The sequence below is a fragment of the Lagopus leucura genome, unplaced genomic scaffold (assembly GCF_019238085.1).
Source record: "Lagopus leucura isolate 7727_CA_CO unplaced genomic scaffold, USGS_WTPT01 Super-Scaffold_100001, whole genome shotgun sequence".
Taxonomy (NCBI): domain Eukaryota; kingdom Metazoa; phylum Chordata; class Aves; order Galliformes; family Phasianidae; genus Lagopus; species Lagopus leucura.
Genome location: NW_024962262.1, coordinates 49,548,322 through 49,570,422, shown reverse-complemented (window position 1 = coordinate 49,570,422; position 22,101 = coordinate 49,548,322). Strand labels below are relative to the sequence as shown.

The 22,101-nt window shown below is 35.9% G+C and overlaps 1 protein-coding gene across 1 annotated transcript in view; it reads left to right on the top strand.

The window, feature by feature from the left end:
- The window catches only part of OCA2 (OCA2 melanosomal transmembrane protein), a 177,617-nt gene that overhangs the window by 135,992 nt on the left and 19,524 nt on the right, over window positions 1-22,101 (top strand). The window contains exon 23 of the mRNA XM_042867669.1: window positions 7,549-7,642. Within this exon, the coding sequence (XP_042723603.1) occupies window positions 7,549-7,642 (94 nt within the window). The remainder of the gene's footprint in view (window positions 1-7,548; window positions 7,643-22,101) is intronic.

Sequence of the window (22,101 nt, the reverse complement as noted above, 5' to 3'; positions counted from 1 at the left end):
TTTCTTTCTTTCTTTCTTTCTTTCTTTCTTTCTTTCTTTCTTTCTTTTTCTTTCTTTCTTTCTTTCTTTTTCCACAACATTCAAACTCTGGGACATTTTCATACTTTTTCAGTATGAAGTCCTGCTTTAAAGCTCAGCGGTACCATAAAGTCCTTGATGTGAAAACCATGCTCATTATCAGAGCTGAAGGAGATCCTCTAATCTTTTAAGATTACTGAAGATAATCCTCATTGGCATGAAAGAGATAGAAAAGAAAGCTGTGAATGTCAAATAGAAAAACAGCTAAAACTCTATGAGTCCACTTGGCAAGCATATCATTGTCTGTATTAAGGAAATATCAGAGACCTGCTTAGGTTTATGACACTGAGCTAATAAAGAATCAAAAACTATATTGAACCTATCAGTTTTTCTTAGCATGGCCATTTTTCCAAGTTTGAAAAGATAACTTGGCAGACATATATATATATATATAGATGGATGTATGTTATTAAGAGTAAAATATGAAGTATATGGGGTAAAAGATTATGTTTTATGTCACCTATACTGATGAGAATTTATAGTTTAGATGGTAAATCTTGGATTCTAAAATGGAAAGGATGAGAATCTGTATAATATGCAGAATTCAATTGATACTGATAAATTTGAAATTCTTCTACTGTCTTTGTAATCTGTGTAAAGTGATTGTTTGTTATAGAGTTCTGCAAATTAGAGGAAAGATAATGATCAGTGGTGACATTGGAGACTCCTACAAATAACCTACAGAGTTTTGTTTAATTTTATTTACTTGCCTCATGCACTTGTTTATAAAAAACCTGAAAACTACAGAGCATCCTTCTTGAAATCCTCGGCCTTTTTTATTTTCAGAATAATATAGAATATTTAAACTCATTATGTTGTATTGGTGAGTCACCACAATATAATAATACAGACTGTGCAGTGCTATCAGAAGAGGTATATTCAGTTGGAGGATAGCATTCAGGCTATCACACAGAACAAGACAAGGAAGCTACAGCAAGCTCTGAAACTCTAGGTGCAGAAGATAATACTGTTCTATCTTTCTTACCACAGCAGACACTTTCCAGATAGTAAACCCTTTTTTGGAAAAGGAACAAAATGGTGCTGCTTGCAACTGTGTTTGGTAATGCAAAAGAGAGGAGGAAAAGAAATCTGAGTCTGCAATATAATTAATTCAAAGTGATGAATCAGATTGCTCCATCAAACACTCTCTATGACACTAAAGGAAGTTGTAATTGTGTCCTGGATATATATTACTTAAACGCGTATTGTAAAATATCTGCAGCACAATTGCTGTTAACACACCTAAAGTGAAAAGAGGCACTCAACAGGAGTTGTCAAAGTATTTTAAACAAGGCACTTGATCCATAGCAGTGTGCTCTAGATGACACTGCTTGAAGCAATGGGGTCTTACTAGATGATACCAAGTGGTCCCTTCTAACCTTAACCATCCTGTGATTCTGTGATAGCAAAACATAAAAGCTAGGCTTCAGTTGAAAGTCAATTTACGTTAAGTAGAAATCTGAATTTTAAGCGGCTGAACATTAAAATAACTTAATGGAGAGACATTCATTTAATTTTGAGTAATATTATCTTGTTCTGCTCAACTCAAAAATAAGTCATAAAGTTCAATAATTGCCTTTTATTCCAGAGGACTATTCAGAAAATGGTTTTTCAGTGTTTGGTCCCTAGTAGTGAAACACGTGAAGAAGCTGTGGAATGGAACAGTTAACTTCTGAATGTAAAAATCAGAGAAAAAAAAATGAGTAAACTGGGGTTTGTATGCAGCATTGAAGGTTTTAAATTTAACCTAATTGAATATATTTTTCAGGGCATGAAGGAATTGAGTAGCAGAACTTAGACTTAAAATATTTAAGTCTAAAATATTTACCCTATGTGAGTTAAGCTGACTTTGAGGATACAGATGGTTATGGTGAACTTGTATTTTATGTCTCTTCTGCAGATGTCTTAATTTGAAAGAAGACTATGGATTCAGGTAGCTCATTAACATAACAAGTACAGGATGTTCAGCAACCTGTCTAGCTTATTACACACTTCTGGTAGAAGACAGAACATTTAAGTTTCACCTTTTCCTTTCTTTGAAAAATAAAGTAATGAAAGTTGAATAGCACTCACGAATACTTACAGTAACTGTTCTGCTGGTGGTAAAATAGTGGTAGTAGAAGAGGGTAAGGTTCACTTTATTTTAGGTGTTGAATTGAATGGTCAGGTCAATTAACTCTTTGAGTAGTTAAGACTTTGATTCATCTTCAATGTTTACCCTATGAATTTATTATGTAGACATTTCAACAGAAATATCCCTTTCAAAATATTTCCAAATAGGTAAAATTAAAAAAAAAATAGTTACTATCTTATGATTGAAGACTGTTTGCTGAGTTCATGCAGACCTTTTCTTTTTTACTGCTTGTGAGCTGAGGTTCCTGGTTATTGTGAGGATTAGCAGTGGTTTAATTAGCCTTGATTCTGTAATTCTTTTTTGACTGCAAAGTTTGATTATCCAGAGCTTGTAAATTTTTACACATTAAAAAAATTAGAAGATATTCAGGAGTTGTACGCGCTTAAGAGATTAACATAAATGTCTCTGTTTAGTGAGGCAAATGTGGGTCAGATTTGTGTAAAATACAAAATTTGTGAAAGCTGTGAGGGTTGTTTCTTGCAAGGCTAATCAATACCATAACTGTTTCGTGTTCAGTTCTGTAGACAGATTTATTGTATTTGTTTGAATCATGTTTCCAGTAGAGAAATGACATATTCTATGGGATAGAAGCCGCACAAATCAGTCTACCTATGCCTAACTATATAAAGCGCATAGGAGAGTGCACAGCATTTTCTTTTGAAAATTGATAGGAGGAAAGGAGCTGGCTTTCTTAAATAAGTTATGGATAGATGCTTTAATAGTAGAGATCGATTACATCAAAAAACAGGGATGAGAAAAAATTATTAATGGTTCTGTAGTTAACTCTTGGTTTTGAAGTGAGAGCACTTGACTGGAACAAAGCTGCACAAAGAGATATCCCTAAATAAAGCTGTGGCTTACACAGATGGTTTCCCAAGGCTGGGGCAAACCTACTTTGTGGCTTGTCTGTCTTTTATTGTGGCTGCAGGATACTGAGTTTCATGTTTGCTGTTGAAATAATTGGATTTAAGAAAAATAATAAACACTTTTCTCTACTGGTACATTGCTAAATAACAGCCTTTGTTCAGTACTTGATATGAAAATTGTGTAGTCTTTTTCTGTGGCGATAGGCAACCAGAGATACAAGGATGAGAAAATGCAGAAAGTCTGTTGGCTAGTTCAGGTTGAGAAGTGGTGTGTGATGCTCAGAAGAAAGCAAAAAATTTCCATAATCTATCCCCTTTAAAAATTGCTGTTGCACAAGATACTAGCTCATTTATATTTTGAGAACCCATCTTTATGATGCTTTTTTTTTTTTCTTTTTTTTTTTTCTTTTTTTTATTTTCCCATGCCAGGCAAAATAGCTTTATTTAATTCCCTTGGATTTCTCATTCCTTTCAGTAATAAACACTGATCCTGCTAGACACTTTAAAAGTAATTCTCCAGGCAAACATATTAGGAATGCAGCAGACAAAAAGGCTAGGCTTGCTCTTGAGAGAGCAATACCAAAGATGCTTCTAAAAACCAGTGGTATTTAGACGCAACATATGTGTTGCTGCCAAGTAACACAATGAGAAAAAGATTTAAAGTAAGAGGAAACATTATTGATGTAAACTGTCTCCCTTTTCTTGTTATGATTCTTTCCCAGCTTCCCAGCCCCAACTTTTGAAAAGACTCTTAAATTCTCCCAACAGTGATTTTCAGTGCGTTGCAGAGTGCAATCATGTAGATGAACTCTGCTAAAGCAGAGGCTGGCTGAGCTCAGGCAGGTGCACTAGGTATGGGGCTTGAATTTAGCAATCTTAAAAGTAGTGATGTAGTGGAGGGCAATAATAAATAATAACACTGAGTGGAGAAGAAGTCTGGAAAAAGCAGGGCTTTTGGATATGGCAGGTATCAAATCAGTCTTAAGTAACCTTCTCAAGAGCTTTCTGCTTTTATCTCTAAGTTAGATGAATATGGAAGATCACATTTTTAAATGTGGGCTTTGCTTTCAAATATTTCTTCATGAATTTATTTTTAACTAAAACTGTTGAATACTTTCTTATACTTGAAGTTAATTTTGCATTCTTTTAAGATATTCAGAGTAATTTCCTGTGAGAAAATAATTTTTTTTATCTCTGCTTCTGGCCAGAAATAGTAGAAGACCTTCTATTATGCTTCTGCAGTGGTTGTGCAAAGCTAGGGCAGCTACATGGAAAAATGAGCATGATCCATAAGGATTCCTCTGCCATTTTATTCTCTGTTGTGTAGATAGCATCCTCACTTTAAAGATGTCTGAATACTTCTGAGATCATACATCAAACATGTTTCTTTTTTCTCTTGCATTAAGAAGGAAGGTTCTCTTGATTTCATGGTTATGAATTGTTAAGCATAATTGGCATTAAAAGGATGCCTGCAGTGTACCAAGAAAAAAACGGTAGAATAGATATGAAAGATACTATATATGTCTTACCTCAAACATATCACCTTCTATTGATATTAGAAATATTGCATTTATTTAACTGTAAGGAATATAAATTCTTGGTAAGTATATGTGTTGTGATAAAGGATGAGTTACAGTAGGAGTCATCAAAACTGGTGTTTTCTGATAAATTCACTGGTGTGCAATTATAGCTTGAGCATACAAGTAATTAAATAAGAGCCTTCACTATGTGTTTTAATGTTAATTATTCTTAAGGCTGAAGATGATATGATGATGAAGTAAAGATTCTGTGAAATGCTAGAAAATGCTTGCTCTTCGTTTGCGTCAATTTGAACAAATTTAATGTACATAGGATTCCATTTACATCTATCTAGTCTTGACTTTTCTGTGATTCAGAGGACACAGTGTCACTGTTTCACTGCTGAGTTTAATGCCTGTCATTAAAATGGATGTTCCTGGAGGAGAAACAAAAGTTTGTCTTGGTTGATAATTTCAGTGCAGTTCTTTGAAGCATGAGTAACCAATACCTAATTAAACTGCTCACACAGTCTGAACAAATGAAAAAGAAATACTACTTTTTCAGATAACCTTAAAGACATGATTTCTCCTCTAGTGACTTCTACTCAGGGAAACCAATGCAGTGGTGATGCAGAAGCTCTTTCCATAATACCTCATTATCTGAATGCTCTACAGTAGCTCCTGTACAGTATGGAAGACTGTGTGTTTGGAAATCCTGGCTGTATCTAGTCACAGCCATGGGAAAAGTATAATTTCAGTCCTGCTCCTTTAATTTGAAGCCAGAGGTATATTCCTTGTCTACAATAAAATTATTCTGATGGTGAAGTCTGATTTTGCTACATGTAAAGCAGACTCTTACAAAATGGTGGGAGAATGTAGACTAATAATTAGTATTGGAACTGAAAATTCTTGAAGTATTTCTGTTTTGCTCTTCTAATAACTTCAGCTGTATTAATTTGCTCTGGTTGTGTATTAAGCCACATGCTTTGTGTTTTGCCTTTCTTATGTGAAAGCCTAACAAGAATTCTCATTAAGTTCTATTTCATATCTCTGAGCATATATTAACTAAAATACACTTTGAGGCAGACAGGACAGAGTAAATAAGCTGTGTTGTTTCTTATGACCAGTACTGCTCTAGGCACTGTTTTTTAAACGTTTCTGGCCACTAGGAAGATAGATCATTTCTTATCACCACACTTGTGATGACATGTAGTGAATCATTCTGTGTGATATGAAAATTAGGTCACAAGTAGCCTCTTGTTACTCTTACAAGAGTGCTCTACAATGTTTTTATGATCTGTAGGGATATGCTCTTCTACTGACGAGCAGTCCCACTAATGTCAGGAGAGCTCTTTAGAGACAGAAAGGACTGGTGCACTCAGTTTCTTTGCAAAGTTAAAACCTTAAAAACAGCAAGTAGGAAGCTCTTCACCTAGCATTGTTCCTGGTAGAGAAGAAAAAATAGGAATAGGGAAAAAAAAGAAAACAAATAAAATATCTGTTTGGAGCTGGGGACATGGGAGGATATTTTCCTTATCTCCAGGAAATGTATATGTATCATGTTTGAATACTTAGGGTAATCTTGCTTTTGCCTTAATCTGATGGATTCTTTGGTAAACTGAGATCTGGGTAACCTGAAACATTTACTAGGTCAAAACAATTAACTGTAGCTTTAATTACCTTCTGAGAATTTTTTTCTCAAACTACAAGTATCTCCACTGAGCAATCATGTTTAACAGAACCAAAATGAGAAGAGTAACTGTAAGCCTTTGACAGTCAAACACATGAAGACTTGTGCTTAGAATAAAGGATATTTTATGTATAGATGTATAACAAAAGAGGTGACTTGCTACAGTATAAAAGAAAAAAATCTTTCAGATAGTTTTCTCTTTTTTTTTTTTCAAAATTTTAATGAAACAACAGAATATAGGAGTCATTGTTACTTCCCAATTCATGATTTAGAGCAGAATTATTTGATGAAGACATCTGATTTGTGGAAGTGAAGTGTACAACTTTTCTTAAGTCTAAGGTATGACTCAGGGGAGAGCTATAGAAAATGAGTCAGTCCTTCTGAGCCTTGAATGCCTAACTTTATGTTGTAACTTTGTTGAAAGTTTAGAGAAAACTCGGGAGTGAATTAGTTACTGGCAACAGCTTAGAATTTTTTTTAAAAAAAAAAAAAGAAAAAAAAAAAGGTATGTAGTTCTTTCAAGAGGATAGATGCACTTTATAAAAATGATATTATTTTCCTTTTGCATGTACATGTCATAAGAGGGCCTGTATAATGTAATTTGTTGACGTTCAGTGAGTAAAGTGTATTCCTTCCATGTTAGAAAGAACTGCTGTAGTTTGGCAAATAAACTTTATATGATCTTTTTGAATTCAACAGATAGGTGTTTGTCTTCCAGTCTCCAGATTTTTACTTATGAGAAAAAAAAAGCTATGCAATCCAACCAGCAACTAATTATCCTAATTGTATATATATAAAAGACTCATTTGTAAGTGTCATTACTATGTGGGGAAAGAAGGCATCCATTTTTCATAAAATCCCCTAATGTTTGCTGAAGATATTATTGCAAAATTCTGTTTTCTTTCCTGTATTATTTCATCCTTTGTTTTCAACTCATCTGATGGAATCTTTTCATATATAAAACAACAGCAAAAAAATCAGCAGGTTTATCTGAACTCAAGTCCCTAGTGTTACTTTGAAGTTAGATTGATATTATCTTCCTTCCCTGTTTTCCTGTTTTATGTAGAACCTGAGAATGGCACCAGGCTGAAGCTATTTTTAGGATGTAGACATACTGTCTGTGTGTTTCTTTTCAAGTCTATCCAACAGAAATTCATTTTTCTTTTCCAGCTAGTACATCTAGGGACTTCAGCACAGAATAGACAGCATAAGTGTAAGAAACTGAGCGTAACTTTAAGCCACTATCTGTCTTCTGAATGGCAGGCAATGGAACACTGATTGGAGCATCTGCAAACGTTGTTTGTGCAGGAATTGCTGAACAGCATGGCTATGGCTTCTCCTTCATGGAATTCTTCAGGTAAACTTTTAAACTTTTCTATTTAAATCTGTCCTTTACTTTCTTTATGCAAACAATTGAGCCTCCAGTGAGAAAATAAGTGGGAAAAGTCTGTTAAATAGACCTGCTTTTTTGACAGGTTTTGGCCACTGAATTGTGAGCAGGAGTCTGATCACATAGTTTTTATTTAATGTGGATAGAATGTATAAAGATGTTGTGATTACATGTGGTGGAAACCCCAGGAGAAACTAAACTTCAGAAAACCCTGTTTTGATCACCCTCAATCTTATCTTCAACACTCTAGTTTTTCTTTACAGTTTTCTTTATTTTAGTTTATATTCTCTATTAGCTTTCCTTTCTACTGTTTATCTCAGAGCCTTCAAACCTTTTTGACTAATGTGATTAATTAATGGGAGTGTCTGGAAAAGAGCCAGTGATAAGATAATGCTTACAGCACACTTTAACTCTCTTCCCATAGCCCTCTGATAGTATATTTTAGAAAGACAGAATACCCTTCAAATCAAATGCTTGATTTTCAGGACCTTTGATATTGCATTACAGTCTTACATAATACAAACTGATAAATAACAGACTTGGATTTATAAACAACAAAAGATGGTGATAAAACAATAATGGTCTTGTTTGGGGCTGCTCTGCTCATATTTCACAGATATTCAATCTGTCATTTTAGGATGTAATTTGCTTTTAATATTAAGTTTCTTCAGCGGAGGTTCAGGTTGGACATTAGGAAATACTGCTCCAAGAAAGTGGTTAAGCACTGTAATAGTCTGCCCAGAGATATGGTGGACTCACTGTCCCTAAAGATGTTCAAGAAATGTTTCAATGTTGTACTGAGGGACATGGTTTAGTGGAATATATTGGTGATAGGTGGACAGTTGGACTATGTGATCTTATAGGACTTTTCTAACTTTGGTGATTCTAGGATTGTGAGGAAGGATGCGAGAATTGAATCCAGAGTGATCACAGAAATGTAGTAGTGGAATTAGCAAAAAGAAAGTAAAACCCCACTTTTGCTGGCGTCTCAGTCATTGAGCAGGTAGTTAAATGTGTTTCTTCATAATTTGCCTTAGGAAAGTATTTGTCAAATGTTCCCCAGTTCAGTCTATTTGGAGGCATGTCATAGAATCATGGAATCATAGAATAGCAAGGTTGGAAACGACCTGCAAGATCATCTAGTCCAACCACCCTCCTATTCCCAGTACCACAAGCTACCAAACCATATCTTGTAGCTCCTCATCCAGGCACCTCTTGAACACTGCCAGGGATGGCGACTCCACCACCTCCCTGGGCAGCCATTCCAGTGCCTGGCCACCCTCTGAGAGAAAAAGTTTCTCCTAATGTCCAACCTAAACCTCCTCTGGTACAACTTCTGGCACTAAGACATGTTACATTTATCCCTTGAGGATTTTGATCTTCCCTTTATTCATGAAGGCATCTTCAAAGCACAGAGTGATTATTTTCTGCATTTCTTCTTTTTTTTTTTTGACCCAGATTTCACCCCCCATGTTCAGGGCTCCCTGTTGTACTTCTATCAATTCAACTAAATTACTCTCCTCTTCCACCTTGGAAAGTGTTTCATAAAACTATATTAATGTTCTTTAATCTTTCCTCTTGAAAAATCTTGTTTGCACTTGAAATTTTCATTATCATTTTAGTAATTTGGAAGACGGGTCTGAACACAGTTCTTCAGGCACAGTCCCCTTATTCTGTTTTCCTGTATTGCAAAGATAAGATGAAATATGAAGTACAGAGCTATTTGCTTTTTTTTTTTTTTTTTTTTTTTTTTTTTGTTATTGTTGTGTTGTTTTTGTTTAATTACACCATTTCAAATTCTTGCTTAATTTACTGTTCACTGTTAAACTGAAGATTCATTCAGCTTTCCTGTTACTTCCCATCACAGAGTGGGGGGTATATCTCTTCTCCCTCTGCTCTGACTCCTTCAGTTCTTTTTCCCCCCTACATTGATTTTCTAAACATTATATCATCAGAAGGCAAAAAGGGGAATTATAAAAGGGGAAATATGTGATATATAATCTATTAAGTGAATTAGAAGATCAACACAAAGAAAGATATTAAGTGTAAAAATAAAAATAATAGTAAGGTTTACTATTAGGAAAATGTGATAGTGAGTGGTGGGTCACCTGCTTGGTCAAGGTAGATGTCAGAGCAAACAAATGAATGTGCTTCTGGAGAGAAACGATTTTGTATGGCAGTCTTGATCCTGTAGAAAACATCAAATTTGTTATTAGGTAATTGCTCATTGACAGCACAAACAGTAAGCAGAAGGCAAAGAAAAATAATATTCATAGTGTGATTTTTAGTCTGGTTATAAAAGAAACACACAATCATAAAAAAAAAAAAAAAAAAAAAAAAAAAAGACAATTTAACATAAAGGAAAGCTCCAAATGTAGAGTGGTACTATTTGTCTTAACAAACAGTCAGATCAGAACAGCAGAGACTTCCTGCCTGGACAATTTTCAGAGGTTAACATTGGATTTTGCATCTATTAAGAATACAGTAGAGAGAAATTTTCATCTTCTTCAGACATAACAAAAAAGAAAGATCATTGAAGATAAGTCTTCTAATCAAGATGCTATGTTTCATATTAGCGTTTCATTTTTACTGATATATCTCTGAGTCTGTGATATAGCATTACACTTGGCCAATCTACCCAATGGAATTTGAAAATGGCCCATAGAATTATTTCTGTTACTAATAAAAACTTTGTTTCCAACTTCATTACATAATGAGTACTCACTGCTGTAGGACCTCTAATTATCTGTTTCTACATGCTGATAAAATTACCAGCTTGATTTTTAATATTCTCTTTCAGAAATGCATTTATTATCTTGTACATTTACAAAGTATTTCAAACACGGTATAAGTCATGTTCCCTCATCTTACTGCAATACAATACCAATCACCACTGTATGTCTTTGATACATAACATGATTTAAAAAAACAAAATAGATAAATGTTCAAGCTATAGGGCAGGAAAAGAAAGTGAGGGTTATGTTAAATGCTTTAATTTTATTTAAAGCAAATTTTGTCTGACTGTGAATATATCATGGTGTAGAATATATAGGTAAAGGAAAAATGAACTGGATAACCATGTAGTGCAATGAGTATATGGGAGAGATTATTTGATACATGAGGAAATCAGTCTGTCCAGAGGAAGAGAGTACGAGCTTGGGGGGCCTACCTGAGATTATAATGCTAAGGTTAACTGGACATGATCCTGAAAACATTGTGCATATTTTTAAGTTTTTCATTTTTCTGTCTTTGCTCTCTCTTTATATGGTATCTGAGGAGCTGAACTGCTGTTCTCTGTTTTCACTGGGAGTAACAATAATTTGAAAGTGTCAGAAGATATTGGTTTCTGATAATAGCTTCCTAACAAGTTTGTTTTCATCATAGGATTTGTGTTGGGAGATATTCACAGCAAAAATATTGACTGTAGAATATCTCATTTATCCCTGCTTGAGAGCATTCACCCATAAAGGCTGTGAAACAGTGCTTTTGAGAGCTATCATTCATGCACATGGGAGGGCAAATTTCGTGTTCTTTGCTACCCCCTGTGTAACCTATTTATGCAACTTATTAAAAATAGCATTTTTAAAGAAACCATTGGGCTCTGTAAAGTCATACAAATGTCTTTACTCAGTGATGTGTTAGATAGCATTAGTTTTCTGCATTCCAATTCATTTAGTGTCATTTTCCCCTTTTCATTGTTATTAACACCGTTCTATGCCAAACACTGCTCTGTTTCAAGACTGATTCCGATCAAAATAAAACCAGCTCTATTACCTTAAGTGTAGATTTTGATGGTTGAGACTTTAGTCAAGCAAGATGATATTCAAACACTTGTACACAATTCACCTGTGGGCTTTCTGACCAGCTGTGCAGCTTCAGGAAATGGGATTTCAGGATGCTTAAAGTATCCAACCCAAATTCATTGAGGAATTGCTGAGGAAAGATTAATGAGTAAGACACACAGGTTAGCTCAATCCCATTTCAGTAAGGAAGAGTAGTGGGTTAAATGGGCAATAAATGTTGGTATTTGACATTACAACAGAATTATCTTAAGTACAGATGCCACACTTGAGCCAGCCCCTCTCAACAAACATGTTAATGAACAATTTCAACTTGTGCAACTTCTAGTATTTTACAACTTTTGGTTTTTAAGACTTCTTTCTCTAAAAGAATCCATGTATTTAAGGTTTATTCATCACATTTTATCATCTGTATCTTGTTTTCTTTAGGTGCATATGGAAAACATTAGAAACTTTCTTTGAAATATGGAAAACATATACTTAAAACCCTATTGCACGTGAAAATGCTCTCCTTATTACTAGACCTAGGGAATTGAGTTTAACAAATGTTATTTAGATTTTAACACTCTGTACCATGCTAGGAATTGTCAGCACTGGCCAAACAAGTACTCTCAAACAAGCAAATGCAACACTGACATGCACAAGCAAGGCAATTATTGAATTGAATGTTGCTAATTTTAAGTAGCTGCATAGCCCATGTAAGAAAGTATTTTTGCATTAGTGTGGTACAAATAATTTTAAGGATAATTCCTGAGTTATTAGGTTTTTATTTATTTATTTATTTATTTATTTATAAATATATCTTTTGATTTGTACTTAGATATGTTTATATTTTAGGGAAAAAAAAAAAAAAAAGGAAAACATAGGATTTTGAACCCTTACATAGGTGAATATTTTCTTTTCCAACTTGAAATAGGATTTATCTGTATAATGAGTTTTTGAATGGAACGAAACTTAATTATGTACCTTCTAATGAGAGTCAATATCTTTGAATTCTTTGCTCTGCAAACATACAAATAGTGGTTTTGCTTCTCTGCTGTGAAGTCTTTGGATTTGCAAACTAGCCTCCATAAAAGAAATTGAATTTAAATACTTCACATTATTTTTAGTGATGTAAACACAATGTTACTCAGATATTATTGCTATTATTTTTTTAAATAGTGTTTTTCTTCTATGGTTTATGAAATATGATTGTATCATTCTCTAAGATTTTTTACAAAGATTTTAAGAAAGCAATTGCAATGATTTAATTTCTTATTGGTCACTCATTCTCCAGGCACATGCATACTATTTTATTGCCACAGGGTACATTCACGGAAGTAATATCTGCTTCTTCCACTTTCAAGCTTCTTTATCTCCATTTAGGTATGAGGTAGCACTGTACTTAACCTTGTCCTTGTTGACAAGTCTTCCAGTTTGAGAAATGGGCTGGAGTGTGCTGCATCTCCAATTTAGAATTTCTATTTGTGTTTCTTTCCCATAGAACCAAAGGGGAGGAGGTAAAGGGAGGAGAGGTAGAGAGGGAGAAGAAACGATGAGATGCCTTTGCGTGCCTGGGTCTCATTTCAGGTTGGAGCTGACACAAGTTAGAGACTGCTCATGTTCTGAAGCAAGGCTTCTTGTGCTGATATTAATACCAAGCAAAATGTCACACTTTTACTCCTAGTTTCTTATTCTTCCCCCAGTCATGTCTTAGCCTTGTTCTCTACTACCTTTGTGTTGAATTGTGAAATTTATTAAGTGGTGACATACAGATGAATGGTGAAGCAGGAGTGAAATCAGATGTGCATCAGGATAGAACGATTCCTGTAGCTAATCTACAGTTAGCTTCCTGCGTGGTTTTGTATTTCAATTTACATATAAGAAACCACATTTTTTTACTTTTTTTACTTTTCTGTCCTAACAGTCCAAAATGAAAAATGATCCCTTCTAGAATGGTGATTATAAACAAAATTATGAAGGAAAAGGTCACTATTGCCTTAGATCAGCATTTATGGAAGGCTTAATATATTTTATTTTTTCTTTTCACTTCAACTTTTATGCTGTTGTTTTTGTAGATGATTTTTTTGCATATGACAATTACATATGATATAATTAATTACTCCTTCAATTTACAGAGCTATAATTGGTATTACATAAGTAAACATTGCAGTAAGAATGATATAGACTGATTTGTTTTGCTTAATAGTCATATTTTTTACATTTATATTTTTTGTTAATCTGCAAAGAAAGCTGAAGAGAAGAAAAATCTTGTTGCCCTTAGTTGGGTGTAAAGTTTCCTAAAGCTCTTCCCCAAGCCAATCTTTTTTAATGAATAGCATCATAATTCAGGAGCCTTTCTGTAAAAACCGGCTTCAAAACACAAGATTTTATTTGCAAATTATGATTTGTGCTAAAAAGTTGATTTGGAAATCAGCATGTCTGTTCCAAAGAAGAGTGTAGTGCTTCTTCAGTGTCTCTTTAAATAGAAATCAAAGAAAAACTTGAATGAAAATGTTTGAAAAATCTGCAGGGAACATTTTTTTCATTGTTAGATGGAGTTTAAATAAAACTCCTTGTTCTAATATGTCTGATCATGAGGTTTTATATTTTACTCCTACTAATGCAGTCTGAGATCAGATGAAAATATCACTTTTCCAGCAAGCTTTTATAAGGCAAGTAAATAGCCTTCTTTTTCATTTCACTGAATTTGATTTCTACCAAATACTCTAGAACTGTTTTGAGTGGTACTCTATCTGGATATTCAGAATTTCATGGTTCTTATAATTAAAATGTGTTATCCAGCTTTAGGTACATGTGGAATGAAAACAGGAAGGCTCTCTAGTTGATTAAACTTCTAGAACATCAAGGCAGGAATTAATTTGGAGCCACATAATGTGGTTTTCACTTTTGTGTTGAGGTAACTGTACTTTTGTGAAATGATTAAATACACAAAATGAAGGTCATGCATATCATAGAATCATAGAATTTCTCAGCTGGAAAAGGCCTTCAATATCATCAAGTCCAACTGCAGCCAAACCATACTACCATCTGCTAACATGTCCCTGAGCACCACATCCAAATGGTTTTTTTAAATGCATCCAGGGATGGTGGTTCAACCACTTCCCTGGGGAGCCTATTCCAGTGCTTAACAAACCTTTCTGTAAAGCATTTTTTCTGATATCCAACCTAAATCTCCCCTGGCACAACTTGAGGCCATTTCCCCTTGTCCTTTCACCAATGAGAAGAGACCAACCCTGCTCTCATTGCAACCATTATCATAGAATCATAGAATAGCTTTGGTTGGAAGGGACCTCAAGGATCATCAAGCTCCAACACCTCTTCTCATGCAGAGCCACCAACTTTCATATCTGATACTAGATCAGGCTGCCCAGGGCCCCATCCAACCTGGCTTTGAACACCTCCAAGGACAGGACATCCACAACCTATCTGGGCAGCCTGTTCCAGCAGCTTACCACTCTCTCCTTAAATAACTTAATTATGCTGTTAGGCTAGTTGTGATTGTAGCTAAGAATAATAACAAAGAAAATCCAAAACTTGGAGACTAAATAAGAGAGATTTTCTGTATTTAAAAGACCAGTGCATTATTTTCCTGGATAACTCATCAGTGTCAGTAGAGTTAAGGAAGATGTGGGCCACATCTTGGTGTCTCTGCTGCCACTGTGTTCTAGCTCATGGTCAACCTCGTATTTAGTTGCTGATCACTAAATTAATGGTTTGCTGGGGCCTTTAGTGTCGTGAGTAGGTCCCCATGTGAGAAGAGAGTATCTACAGTCTCTTTCTAGTTACTCTACTGGTGATCATGCCTAGCCTCGTGTTGCCAACTTGTTTTGCTAGCTATTTCTGACAAAGAGTAGAACTTACAAAGCTTTTGATATTTTCCCTCACTGTGTCTTGAAACTAGAAGCTGCACTGAATTTCTTGTTGCCATCTCAGGTTGTGTAACACATGGACGAGTTAAGGGTTTGCTTTTATTAGATATGGTTCCCAGTTAGGCTGTGTACTAGGCTGTGTTGATAAAGCTGTTTGTTACACAAGGTGAAAAACCAAATAATGCAAAATGTTAATCTTAGTTAATTTGATTTGGGTACATTTTCTGGAATGGGCAGATTATTTTGAAAATCTCTCTAACTTGCCCTGCTTAGCTGAGTTTTCTGTCATTCAGATGGTCAGATGAAGTCCTACATTTGATTAGCCATTTTTACTGTGGTCCTTCAGGAGAGTGCAAATAGCTTAGATGTAAAGAAGTGAGCTAATAATAATGATCCTGATAATGTTCCAAGATCTTTGTGTATTGTCTTGTATATGGAACATGAATTTTTTGAAATATTTTTCATTATTTTGTGTTTAAGTTTTTTCATCTCTGTTCCCATGTTTTTTTTTTTTTTTTTTTTTTTTTTTTTTTTTTTTCTGCCAGAAGGACAGTGATTACTGCTACTGCATATGCTTTTCTTGATCTTGCAACATTTTTTATTCTCACAGTATGTCTTCTGAGAATGTTCTAAAATATTGCCTTTTGCTTGAGTCCCTGCCCTTTGAAAAGCAAATTCAGAAACTGTGATTTTAGTTTGTTATAAAACTGTGAATATTTGCCTTACCCAGGGGCTGACCAGATTGCTTGAAAAAATTAATTTGATTTCTCCACCAATGCTATACAAACTATTAATGTAGACTTTCTTTACTGTTTTATTTCATTGGAGTGAAACTTTATATGTATGCCTTGAAGAGAATTCGCTCCAAAACAGACTGAATTACATTCTTCTCTTAGCATAATGAGGAGCTTTTTAAATCTGAGAAGTGTGATCTAAGCAAGAGCTAGGAGGTCTACGTCTAGTAATAGTGGTAAACTGAATGTTAAAAGAAAGAAGATGAGGAGTACAGTTATGAATATCAAAAATGGGAAGGAAAAGAACAAAATTGTTGCAAAAGAGCAGAAGTTGGAGTCAGCAAAATTAAAAAAAAAAAAACAATCAAACTAACGAAAGCACAAAAAAAATCCACCCCCCAAAATTGTTGTATTTCTTATTTATATGTCAGTGAAGGCTACTTACAGTAAGGGCTATTTACAGTGACTGGGCGAAGAGCCAAAGACAAACTTATGACTTACAGTGGCCTTTTGCTGCTTCAGTGAGAGCTCACTGAAATCCATGGTCTCTGTCAGTTAAATTCTGAAGCCTTTGGGTTAAGTAATTGGTTGTGCTATTCCTATGCATCATTTCATCAGCTTGCAGGTGGCATAGAAGTGTAGTATTTTATGTATTTACATATATAAAAACAGTGAGAATAAAAGCAGCTTAGTTTGCCTCTTGTTTAGATTTGCCACTACTACTACATCAATTATTTGGCCTAGTAGGTAATATTATGTGAATCATAGCAGTATTCCTACACAACACATAATCTATCACATTTTATTACTTTAATATATTGTTATTGAAAAAAAAAAAATTACTCATATCTGTCATGGGAATGAAGGAGGGATTTTGGGATCCCCAGGCTTTAGTTTTAAAGTTAAAATCTGCCACCAAAAAACTGCGCCTTTTAGGCACAGAAAGGTTTTCTTTTTGAAGATTTCACAGGAATATCATTTCTGACAGATTGATTGTGTATAACTCTGTATTGCTCTAATAACTTCTTTTTAATGGGAGAACTTTAATTGATGTCAAACTCAAAAGTTCAGTGACAGATGATGTGCCTTCTCCAAGTTTAGAGGTTAAAAATAATTGCCACTTTCATGTATGCAGAATGAACTGCCATAAAAATATTAATTCTATGACTATTAGATAGAGACAAATTCAAAATAAATGGCCAGCTATTTTGATTTATTTATATTTTCACTTATTTATTTTACTGCAGGTGGTATTAAAAAATCTAACATTTATTAAAGCACACTTTTGTCTGAGGTAGAGCATGGTTTTCTCACATTAAGAATATTTGGGTGGAAAACCCCAGAGAGGACTGAAGCTGGGTCCTGGACCATGAGCTGGGTGAAAAGGAGTTGGGTAGGGGAATGGAAGGGGGCAGGATACAGTTATGGTCGCCAAGTACCCTTGGGGCTATGGCAGCTTTGCTGTATAATTCATGAATCATAGAATCATAGAATGGCCTGGGTTGAAAAGGACCACAATGATCATGTAGTTTAAACCCCCCGCTATGTGCAGGGTCACCAACCACCAGAGCAGGCTGTGTGAAAAACTTCCTCTTTTCTCACATGTCAGAGTTCCTGATTTAGTCAGCTTCTTCCATACCTGAACTTGGAGGTGTGTGAAGATGTACAGATTTTCTGTGAATTACCTCCCTGGATTTTATTCAGGCTGCTATTGTTTTCCTCCAGGTTGTAAGCTCTGCCTTGCTCTAAAAGTTCTTGATCAGTGCTGCAAATGAGAGATGTTTTAAATAAGTCTTAAGCACAACTAAACAGAAATTTGGCTATGTTGAGCATGAGGTGGAAATAAATTGTTTTGTAGGGCAAACCTGCTCCACAGCCTGCCCATGCTCAAGCTTCTTTTGTGTTAGAATCCAGATCCAGAAAGAGAAAACAATCCTTGAAGGCAGCTGTAAATGGAAGCAGAGAAGGAACAGTGGGAGCCTGCTATGAAGTGTAGCTTGACCAACATGAACACTGTCTTCATGCTGAACTATCTGGTGTACATTTAGCAATAAGACACAATTTGAAAAACTGTACGTCAATGAGTGTGAGCCTATATCATTTCACATAATATTATTTTAAAAGGAATTTAGTGTGGTTTATAACATTTTGGGTCAACTCTTACCTCATGGAAATTGGAGATTTTCTCCATGGTCACGTTAATCCAGGATTTTCTACTTTTTAATTTTATTTTATTTTATTTTATTTTATTTTATTTTATTTTATTTTATTTTATTTTATTTTATTTTGTAAACAAGAAGAAAAACATAGAATACTTTTCAACAAGGGAAAATCATTTCCGGCCAACCTGATAGCTTTCTATGAAGTCATTACTTGCTGAGTAGATGGAGGAAGAGCAGTGGATGTACCTTGACTTCAGTAAGTCTTTTGACACTGTCTCCCATACCATCCTTATGCTGAAGCTTAGTAAGTGTGGGATAGATGAGTGGTGAGCTGAGAACTGGCTGACTAGCAGAGCTCAGAGGGTTGTGATCAGTGACACAGTCTAATTGGAGGCTTGTAGCTAGCAGTGTTCCCCAGGGGTCAGTAGAACATCTTCATCACCCCCCTAATCTCATTCAACATCTTCATCAATGACCTGAATGAAGGGATAGAGTTTGATCTCATCAACTTTGCTGATAATATGAAGCAGGTGACGCACCAGGAGGCTGTGCTGCCATTCAGCAAGAATGTGTCTAATTCTGGGCTCCCCAGTTCAAAAATTATTTCCTAGAAAGAGTCTAGCAGAGGGCAAAAAAGATTATTAGGGGCCTGGAGCATCTCCTGTATGAGAGAAGGCTGAGAGGAGATCTTACCATTCCTTATAAACAGCTAAAGAGTGGCAGTCAACTGGATGGGGCCAGATGCTTTTCACTGGTCTGCAGTGACAGGACAAGGGTGAACAGGCACAAACTGCAACACAGGAAGTTCCATTTGAACATGAGGAAGAATTTTTTAATGTGAGGGTGACACAGCACTGGAACAGGCTGCCCAGAGAGGCTGTGGAGTTATTCCTTCTCTGAAATATTCAAGACCTGAGGGGAAGTGGTAGATTAAGAATAGATATTAGGAAGAAATTCTTTGCTGCGAGAGTGGTGAGACACCGGCACAGGATTGCCCAGGATTGAATGGCCTCCATTCAAGGCCAGGCTGAATGAGGCTTTGAGCAGCCTGATCTGGTGGGAGGTGTTCCTGCCTATAGTAGGGGGTTTGGAACTAGATGGTCTTAAAGTTCCCTTCCAATCCAAACCATTCTGTGATTCTGTGACCCATCTGTATGCTTTCCTGTGCAACCTAGTATAGGGAATCTGCTTTAAAAGGGGATTGGACTTGATGATCTCCAGAGGTCCCTTCCAAACCCTACAATTCTGTGATTCTGTATTGTTTGTCTTGAAATATTCCCCATCACACCTATGCAGTGGAGAGGAAAAGTTTTGTCCTAAACATAAAAAAGATTTGTCCTAACATCTTTAAGGAATATCCTGAGAAGGGACTAATTACTTTATGGAAGTTCCATTCTTTTAGCAAACTAAAAGTAGCCATATACTGCCATGGCCAAAAGCTAAATAATACAAATTGTGCCTTTGATAAGCCATATGTACAGTTAATTTATTAACAGCTCTTAGGTAAAAAAATACACTCTAGCATGTATACAAAGAAATATTGATACATGACACATAACTTTTAGTGTATAAAAAAACCAATGTCCTTACAATATTTTTTTCATTGGACTCATAATCTTACATCTTTCATCCTTTCTTTTTTAATTGTTGTTTCTTCTGCCTTCCTACATCCCTTGTTAAGTTCCTAAATAAATGATCTATTATTCTTCCTTACATGAGTACCATCTAGTGTTACTTTTGAAAAATGAGTTAGTTAAACCCCTGTTATGAGCACAAGTTTTGGAAATCTCACCACTAAATGTGACTATTTATGTATAAATTATTTCATTGACAATGGCTAAAATATTTGTTAACACACATAAGTTCCTGTTGAAAATGAAACAGTATTCTGAAAGAATTCTCATTGCTATGTATGTGCTGTGCTGATACTTGTTGTAAATCACAATTTAAGAAAGCATGATGTTTGTTCATAGAGGAACACATTCTGTCTTTATAAACATACAGATGAGTATTCCAATGGCAAAGCTGTTATGAGTTTTATCATATTAAATTGCATTGCCACTTAACATTAACATTACAAAAAACTTCCTCATGCAAGAATAATAAATCAAATACCATCTGGTTATTGCCCAGGGCCTTCATGGCATAAAATATGGTAGTTCTGTACTTTTCCCACTGACTAGACTTGTTACATATAGTTCAGGATCACAAAAGGCTTCCTGGATTTTTGACTGCAATGAAGATTGCTTTTATCAAACCCAAGATAATTAGAAATATTACCATGTCGTCTTCAAAACCATGAAAACAATGAATAAGAATGAATGAATGACAAATTGGAATAATCTGAAATTAACAGTGGGTATATGCAACACAAGCTCTACTGAAAGTCAAAGGTAAATCTGAAGCTAATCTTTCCTTATATCCTCATGAGCTTAATCATGTAGACTGTATGACTTTCGTTTTGGTAGTTCAAATTCACACAATATACAAAATTAGAAACAGTTCCTAGTGCCATGGCTGCCCACTAGCATATCTAGTTTTCAGATGGCACAACACCCTTGTTTCTGAACTAGAGAGACATGGATTTGATGAATGGACCTCTCTGTGAATAAAGAATTGACTGGATAGTTGCACTCAAAGAGTTGTGGTCAGTGGTTCAATTACCAGATGGAGACTAGTGATAAGCAGTGTTCCTCAAACATTAGTACTTGGACTAGTGCTACTTAACATCTTTGTTGGTGACAAAGGTAGAGGGATTTAGTCCAATATCAGAAAGTTTTCTGATTACATGAGCTGTGTGGTCTGGTTGATAGGTTGGAGGGAAGAGATGCTATTCAGAGAGACCTTGAAGGGCTTGAAAGGTGGGCCGATGGGAACCTCATTGCATTCAAGTAGGTTTTCCAAGTGCAAGGTCCTGCATCAGGGATGGGGTAATACCAAGCACAAATACAGTCTGGGAGGAGAACAAATTGAAAGCAGCCCTGAGGAGAAGCTCAATGATCCAGCAATGTGCATTTGCAGCCCAAAAATCCAACTGTATCCTGGGTACATGAGAAGAAGCACATCTGGTAGGCTGAAGGAGGTGGTTCTCCCACTCTGCTTCTCTCTTGTGAGACTCACTTGGAGTACTGCATTCAGCTCTGGAGCCTCCAACATAAGAAAGGTATGGAGCTGTTGAAGAGAGCCTAGAGGTAGACCATGAGAACGTTTGGAGGGCTAGAGCACCTCTCCTATGAGTAGAGTCTGAGACAATTTGGATTGTTCATCCTGGAGAAGACAAAGCTCCTGGGAGACCTTCTAGTGGCGTTCCACATGAAGGGCCTACAAGAAAGCTTGAGAGATCATGTAGCAAAACACAAGAGTGGTAGCTTTAAACTGTAGGAGTAGATATAAGAAAGAATTTCTTCACTATGAGGGTGATAAGGCAGTGGAACAGGTTGCCCAGAGAGGTTGTGGGTGCCTCATCCCTAGAAGTATTCAAAGAGAGGACACACCTGGAGTACTGTGTCCAGGTGTGGAGCCCTCAGTACAAGAAAGACATTGAGATTTTGGAAAGGGTCCAGAGGAGGGCGACTAAGATGATCGGGGGCTGGAGCACCTCCCCTATCAGGACAGGCTGAGGGAGTTGGGCTTGTTCAGCCTGGAGAAGAGAAGGCTGCAGGGTGACCTCATTGCAGCCTATCAATACCTGAAGGGAACCTACACCCAGGAGGGGAGTAAACTCTTCAAAAGGGCTGACAACAGCAGGACTAGGGGAAATGGATCCAAGTTGAAGGAGGGAAGATCTAGGTTGGATGTTAGGAGTAAGTTCTTTACAAGGAGAGTGGTTAGGCCCTGGAACGGGCTGCCCAGGGAGGT